Source organism: Pterocles gutturalis, unplaced genomic scaffold (genome assembly GCF_000699245.1).
Source record: "Pterocles gutturalis isolate BGI_N339 unplaced genomic scaffold, ASM69924v1 scaffold1043, whole genome shotgun sequence".
In the NCBI taxonomy this organism is placed as follows: domain Eukaryota; kingdom Metazoa; phylum Chordata; class Aves; order Pterocliformes; family Pteroclidae; genus Pterocles; species Pterocles gutturalis.
Window position 1 is genome coordinate 26,911 of NW_010117628.1, and position 8,464 is coordinate 35,374.

Here is an 8,464-nt window from a genome sequence, read left to right on the forward strand (position 1 = left end):
GATGTGGGATAGTGCACCACTGCAGCAATATAATTTCTGTTCCTTTTAGAACAAAGGAATAAATAGAAAAAAATTGTCTTAATTGAAAAGTGAATAAATACATCATTTGGAAAAGTTAGTTCCTATTTTGTTTGTCTTAAATACCTGCTTTTCTGTTCTCACTATAGAAATCCTTTTGGTGCCTAAAAGCTGAGCTGAATAGTACCTTTTCATGTAATATCTGTAACAGTGGCCCTGCCCTTAGCTTGACCTGTGTAATGCTACTGCTTTCAAATTCACGCATGGGTGTATTTGTGGCAATAATACACCTTTGCAGTTAGGCATTAACAGCTGCACTTTGAATTACTCTCCATCTGTACACTCATTTAGGCGTGTGTGTGTTGTTCACGGTTTCTGGCTTCTGCTGAAGGTAGAAAGTTCCTATTAGTCTCTGTCCTCCCTAATATTTTTGAGAGAACATCTGGCCCAATCCCTTAGAGCCACATTTTCAGAACTTTCTTTCTCCTTTATGTTTTGGTGCTTAGTACTCAGATCCTTCCCTTTCCACCTCTGCATCATTTGATTTTGTTTTGTTTGTTGTTTTTTAGAAAGACAGAACACATCTTTGCATAGACTGTTTGACTCTTTTTAAAGGCTCCAATATCCCATTTTTTTGTCAGTCTACAAGGTGTATGGAGTTTGAAATTGGGCATCAGGACCCTATCTGCCACTGATGAGGAGGCAGATTACTTCCACTGACTGACCAAGTTGTGTGTCCTCAATGTGCCGTACAGATGTGCTCACTTGCCAGGCTCCCCGTTTCCCTTCTGGGTAAATCTTGTGGTCAGCATTGGACCTGGGATGGTGAAGACCCTTTAACAGTGCGATCTTTTTCTTAAGACGGGTGATGCTGACACTGTTAGTGCTACCACTGTCCAGAAAAAACATGCACGCAATGTTTCTCTGATAAGCCTCTTAACATTTTTGTTGAATTTGAGAGAAATCAAAGGAAGATCCCACCAGGAACTTAATTAGGTGACATAGATCACTTTCTCCTTATCCATCTGGCTCTACTGCTTTGTTGTCCTGCATGGAACACAATAAAACTTGGAGGTTTCAAGCTCTCAGAACTGACACTAGAATCAAGAAGACTTTCCCCTTTGCAGAAAGATGGAGATGAATGTTGGTTTTCCGCTCTGCTACTTAATGATCTAGCCAGGGCTGTATCACTTAATGCATTTGCTAGCTATGATCTTAGGTTCATTAAGACTCTTAGTAGATACAGCATCCCAGTGTGTTGCTAACGTGATTTTTCTGAGCGACGTCCTCTGTTGAGCAAGTACCAGAATTAATTCTACCAGCTCAAATTTGACCAACATAGTTCTTTTTTTCTGTAATCTTGTTTCCTATCAAGGATTGCTAAGATTCTTTTTCTTAATGCTGGATCTTCCAGGATGTGGTCATGACGTTTGGATTTTCATGTGCTGTTTAGCAGCCATCCAGCAGATTGGTGGAATCTGTCTAATTTGCAGGGGAGAGTGAGTTTACTTGCTAAGAAAAAAGTATTTGTAAAAAGAATGTGCAAAATCTTGTCATAATCGTCCACAGAAGAACACATAACAACTTATATGAGTGAACTGTGCGTTTTGGCTTGATGTTGATGCAAGGTCACCTTCACTCCAAAGCTTCCATTCTAGCTATTCCAGCACACTGCTTAGAATAGAGGTCCAGCGGCTTATGCTCAGCTCTGTGAAAATCTACCTAAGTGATATCCTAGCTATTGGTGACAGGCCAACATGCCACATGCCATCTGATGATGGTGCTGAAGTTCTTCAGTTATTTGTTTGAAGTGTTTCTTCCATTTTAGAGAACAAGTCCATAGTGACTCTTGAGCTTAGTCACAAAGTCTGATTAAACCATTGAAATAAAGGCCCGTATGAATGCACCTTCTGTCTATGAAGTTAATATTTTTGATGACGTTTGTATTGTCAGGAAGGCTTCATGTGTTTGTATAGAAGTCTGATACGACTTCTGGCCTTATCCTAAGTTTTCATCTAGGGCTGGGGCAAAGGTCTTGTAATGACTTTGAAATCTGCTATGGTGGGATTTATTTCCCCCAAAACATGTCTGTGTGCTGGGATGTTTATTTGTTTGCTCAGAATAGTGTATGTAACAGGTTTAGGCTTGCTTCACCTTGCAGATGTTTACCTTCACAGGATTGGTATAGAAATCTCCGGTAGTTTGTGCCTCAGCTCTTTAAAATATGGTCTCCATATTGGGCACATTCAAATGGACTTCAGACTGTGTGCTCCAGAAATGAAAAGGTAGCTTCATCACTAGTGATGAGAGCACTAGGCTCTTTTTATAGCATCCCTCTGAAATCTTCAATTCCAGATATGGCAGAGTTGGCCCTCTTACCAAGCATGTCACTGTCTGTATTTCTCTAGTTGCCCTTATGCATGTTTTTGAGACCAGCTTAAAGATGAATGAACAATGTGCATGATACACAGTTAAAAAAAGAGAAGCTGCTTATCCCTCTACATGCATGTGTGCACACACTTGGATTTCTTTTTTTGTTGTGGTGTTCGCCTCTCTTATTCTGCCATCTCTCCTCTTCTGATAGTCATTTGCACTTCAGTAGTTGGAAGGAAATTAAGAAAAAAAAACAGGGTATGTATATGCTGAATGGTTAGTACTTGTATAAAAATCTCTGATGTACTTGAAATATATTTTCATCCACAATGGCATGTGTGTATTGACAAAGCATTGTGAAGTTACTATAAGTAACTTCACTTGTGCACTCAGGAAAAGATGACTCTTAGTTCTCTACAGTTATTCTGTCTCTGCAGTGCTATGGGGCAGGCAAAATTAGTGAAAACTTGTCTTGCATTAAAATAAGACGTGACATACCTCATGCTTTAGAAAGCTAAACTCTCGTCCTTCCCCAGAAATAACTGGGTTGGAGAACTGTCAACTATTATGGATATATCAGGAACATCACCACTATTCTGGTTCCTCTTTTTAAGAGCTTTTATGAAAAAGGAATAAGCTTCCAAAGATACACAGTTATGTTTGCCTGCACAAGTTCCTCATACCCTAGGAGGGAAAAAATGGTCTTAGTCAGCTGTGAGTAAGATTATTCCTCAGTGACTCCAGGACTTCTCAACAAATAGCTTCTTTTTCTTATGTTTAATATTACCAGGATTTAGTTTCAAGTTTCTGTGTTCTTTCTGATTCCTGCTATCTTGCTTCATATAATTACCAAATTAAAATGACTAAAAAAAAAAAGAGATGCCCCATCTCCACCCTCCAAAAAACTTCAGTCTCATAGCAATGGGGTTTTATGTAATTCCTTAATTGTTAAACCATGCTGAGGGCTTTATGACTTTACCCATTTCCAGCCTAAGTGACTTTTCCATTTCAGGTGACTTTCAGTGTTTGCAAGTGAGGGTCATGGGATCAAAACAGTTGCATTTTCTGTTGTAGCTATAGTCTGTGCAAATACTGAATGTCATGTTCCTCCCACAGTGATAGTCCATTACTGTCATACAAAAATGTTAAATGGCTAGCAAAGTGTATGTTTCAATCACTGTGCAGAAAAATGGAACTGTTTTCCAGCACTATTTTTTATAGCTTTCTTTAGAGGTGTGTTTCAGTTCAGATTCTGGATTGTTGACTGGTGTGGAAGAAAGAAGACTTCATAAATGGAAATTCTTATGCATCGGTCATATAAAATTTAACTCAATTGGGAATATTGTTTGTACTAAACCTCTCCAAAGGAAAAATGATTGGATGATGCAGGAAATGCTTTAATGATCAAGCAGGTAGTGTTGGTAGATATGTTAGGGCTTTTTGTTTGGTTGGTTTTGAGAATAACAGTCTTGCAATTAAATCTGTTATTAACTCAGAAAATTATCATAGTAAGATATTTGCCTTAAAATTTAAAATATCATTTTCTTTCCTCCTAGGACTTCATGTTTTCCCCACATTTGTAATATATGAACTCACAGTCTTGCTATTCCTTACATTCTCTGTGGTCATAATGAAGGTATTTTCTTTTTCTCTTTTTTGTCTTTTAATAGTCTAAATAATCTTTGTGATGCAAGCCCTAATGAAAACATCTGATACAACAGAGAATATTACATCTTTATTGTAAATCTGTATTTGGAGGAATCTTACTGATTAGAATACAGTTTGATACAACATTCATAGGATAGTAAGAAAAAGATTGTAATTAATGTTAAAAGTAAGTTACACATGGAGGAACATCTATTTATCTATTTTGGGATTTGTGAGAAAGTTATCAAGTGTTTTTATTATAGTAAACAAGGTATTACTTTTTACTGTGAAATGTACATTTGTCTCTTTTTACATTAATACAGAAGACGTTTAGAAGTCCACTAGTTTATTTTATGTCCAGAACTATTGTATTTGATGCTATGTATCTTACAAAGATCGTACTATTTTATTTATTGCACTTCTTTTATTTAAAAAAACCAAAAAACTAAAACAAACCCACAACAACCCCCCCAAAAAAATTTTTCAAAGTTTGTCTTGGCAGTGCTTGTCCTTTCTCTGATTCTTCCAAAGACCAGCCAGTATATCAAGTGGATTGTCTCAGCAGGACTGGCACAAGTCAGTGAATTCTCTTTTGTTCTGGGAAGTAGAGCACGCAGAGCAGGGATCATATCTCGGGAGGTAAGCTTTTCTGTCGTAATTAACTTTGCTTTTTGCACCTGAATAACTTACAGGGATTTTGTATTACCGTGTATTTGAAATACCAAAACATTCCAGTTTTGTGGTATCTCTCAACTGTTAACAAGTAAAATTAACCCATACAAATGGAGACATGTATGTCCCTGACATTCCATTTCTTACTTGTTTCATATTGTACTTTAATATCTTAAATAGCAGATTTTGCTTTTAAATAGCTTAGTTATAAATGCTTTACCTTAACTTACAACCTCTGTATTAACTGAGCAGTAAGTTATAGATAGCACCCAAGTCACTAAGACTGAGAAGCCTTGCTTTTAAAATCTTGATACAGCTATAGAAAGAGGTAACTGAGAGCATAAGATTTGAATAAGGAAATATCAATACATAAGAAAGAGCAGATATGGTGAAGTGGAAATTGCCTTAATATTTAAACAAGTAAACTTGTAATCTTTACCTGCAAAGCTTGTTCATTTTAAATCTTCTGGAGAAGAAACAACCAGCTTTTTCAGTACTCATGAAAAAAATCCCCTAGGAAAGAAACTTTAAACTTAGTTTTATACTGAAGCTGTGAGATCATTATTTTTTTTTTTTCAAGATGAAGTCTGTTTTGTGAAGTTAAGTAAATTATGGCTATAGAGGTACAACAACTGACTTCACTTCCTAGTGCTAGCTGCTTTCTCCTCTGTATCTCTGCTCACAAAAATACTCTGCTGGCGCTCTGAGCTTTCATTGTGTGAGAAAGCGGGCTGCATAATGCTGGAACCAATTCCAAATAAAGCACATGTGAAAAACTTACACAATGCTGTTCACTTGTATAGGTAAAGGTGATTCATTTTCATGTTCACTCCTGCATATAATTAGAAGTTATAAATATTGTATATTTGTATAGAGTTTCAAGATAATACGTGATCACAGAACCAGTTTAGGGGCCCACCTACTGCGCTTGGAGGCTTTTAGGCTTTCATTCTTTTCTGTGGCAGCTCTCATGTGATTATCTACTGTATAGGTTTATATAGCTCTGAAATTTCAAAAAGTTACAAAGTCTCCTGTTTGAGAAAAAACTTTCTGCTGCTGTTTTACAAGACTCATTCAGACTATGTAGTTAAGATCTTGTTTTCGGATGTGCGGTATGACTTTAGCTTTTTTTTTTTAGTGTATAAAATAGTAGTGAACTTTGCCATTGTATCATTAAACCAGAATAGTTTTGGATGGTTTGGTTTTGTGTTTGTTTATTTGGTTGGTTGTTTTTTTTTTAAAATAAAGTGGTATTTGGCCTTTGACCTTTTAGGTAACATTGAGCTTTCAAAATTTACCTCTTAACAATACGTGTAAATAATTGTTTTTCTATAAGCTCACAACATTGTTTTTGTAATTGTGTCTTCAAGCCAGGTAAACAGTTAATTAGATTATTTGAGCGTGCACTTGTTTACTTTTGTAGGTTGGTTAGGAAGACAGGGGAAGTCTCCTGAAAATATTGTCTAGAAGTCTGATCTCCTCAAACCTGTAGTCGCTTAGTTTACCATGTAACTAAGAGAAGTAATTGCTTTTATTTGTAATTCTCAGGTCTATCTTCTTATTCTGAGTGTGACCACTCTAAGCCTTTTACTTGCCCCTGCCCTGTGGAGAGCTGCGACTATGAAATGTGTTCCGAGACCTGAAAGACGCTCCAGTACTTGATCAAGATTAGCACACGTACAAGAATACATCTTCCTGCAAGGAATGTCTTCATTGCTCATTGTATTTCTATGCACTCAGAAAACGAGGTTTTTGAGTAACCAGTCCTCTTAATGTGCACTTGGTTATAAGCCTTATACTGACCTTAAAACAACAACAAAAAAAATCAACATAAAAAAATAATTATATAATTTGAATTGCACACCTTTTACAAAATTTAGTTTCTCTCTGACAGATTAGAATCTGCCAGAATATTTGTTCCTGATCCAATCAATTATTCAAAGCATAAATTTTTTTTTTTTAAATATAGTATCATGCAAACGGTATTGATTATTTTTTGCCTGAATGTGCCTTTTAATTTTAATGCTATTTTGTTATTGCTGGTTCATCACCAGATTTTGTTTAAAAATGAAAAAAAAATATTATGGTGCCTATGGTATCTTCTTTCACTAAATGACTTAAGTCATTTTCACATTTAGGAGTTTAATATACTAGTATAAAATGAATCACAAAACACACTTCTCACAGTGAGTAAAAGTGTAGTCCTCTACACAAAGAAAAGGTTTAATTGCTTAGCATCAAACTGTTTTAAGCAGTCAAGTACATATTCCAAATGATGCAGCCAATATTGTATGATATTTTATTCCAAACTGCAGCATATAATGTATTTTCTTATAGTGGTAACTTTTATTTCTGTTAGTTCTTGTATTTTTTTACATATTTGACTAAAAGTTGATGGTAAGAAAGGGCATAACTTAAGTTATATTTGAAGACTGACAGTTGTCATCCATTCTTGTTGCTAAGTGCTGTTACTGTAATTGTTTACTGTTTTTTTTCTTTGTTTTAAATCAAAAAATAAATTTAGTAAAACTGGGAAGTCTAATTTAAAGCAGATGTGGAAAACATCAGTTCTGTAACTTTGGAGACTGGATGTTATTTGACCCTGCTAGATCTGAAATTATTTTAAGTAAATTAATTTGCACAAAACTAGAAATGGCAGACTGGATGTGTATTTGGAACTCCACGACTTTCTATGTTGCATTTGCATTAAATAAATTGTTAGTCTCTTTAAAATATCACAATTTTTTTTTAAAAAACAGCCTTTTGAATGGGATCTTAAATGTGTTTTGCTCTTAAAAATGTCATAAATAGCCGGTTAAGCCTTGTAAAACCCCATTCTTTAAGTGTCATAGAGGAGGCTTACTCATAGAGTGTGGTGTCCTCTGACAAACAAAAATCATGAGGTTTAACAATACTATTAAAGATCTATTAACACTTTAGGTCAGTATTATACTGCCATCTGAAATAACTTTGATACCCACAAAATGGTTAGAAAAATGCATGTTACATAGGTTTAAATTGCCAATTAAAACGCAAGCAGCTGTCCAAGTAGCAAAACAAAGCTTTGGATGGATTTGTGCGCTTTATACCTCTTTCCTCTACCATAGTAGCCTCAGTTTCCTCCTGTGTTTTCTCTGACATCTGCTGAGGTTGTCAAAATGTAGCTTGGACTAGTCTGGAGTGTGTATGTACTGTTAGGACAGGGTAGGGTTCATCGTACTTTGAGTTCTTGCTCACTGGATTCAGGGCTTTCTCTCCAGGCACTGATGCATCATAAAGGTTGCAGGAATGTATGGTAATCTCACTTCTCCTTGAATGGTTTCCAGAGTTATCGAGGAACAGCGACAAATGCAGAGGAAAAAGCTGCTCTGTAAATAAAATAGGTTTTTTATAAAATGAATCAGTAACAGAAAAGAAACTTGAAACTGTGTTGGTATATTTCAGTATTTTTGCATTCAAAATAGAGACGTAATTCAAAAGTTCATGGTACAGTTTAACGATCTACTAGCTCAGGCCTTTTACTCTTTTTTCAGGTGCCTCACTAAAATAATTTTTTTCTTAACTGTATTAGGGAGAGAAATCTTACTCTATCCACTGACCTAGCTTATAGTTTCTGCTTGAAATACAAGCTTCTCTCCTGAATGCTTCTTTTTGGTTTTGAAAGATGCTTATTCCATATGTAGTTTACCATGTATGTTTCAGGGGGGAAAAAAAAGTATCTATGGTAGACTGTGGTAGAGACCTCTGTATGGTT

General features: G+C 35.7%; 1 protein-coding gene across 1 annotated transcript in view; it reads left to right on the plus strand.

The window, feature by feature from the left end:
- Nucleotides 1-6,691, plus strand: part of TMCO3 (transmembrane and coiled-coil domains 3) — a 31,228-nt gene extending 24,537 nt beyond the window's left edge. The window contains exons 10-12 of the mRNA XM_010075826.1: nucleotides 3,948-4,027; nucleotides 4,528-4,677; nucleotides 6,259-6,691. Coding sequence (XP_010074128.1) covers nucleotides 3,948-4,027; nucleotides 4,528-4,677; nucleotides 6,259-6,372 — 344 coding nt within the window. The 3' untranslated portion in view covers nucleotides 6,373-6,691. The remainder of the gene's footprint in view (nucleotides 1-3,947; nucleotides 4,028-4,527; nucleotides 4,678-6,258) is intronic.
- Nucleotides 6,692-8,464: the final 1,773 nt, after the last annotated feature.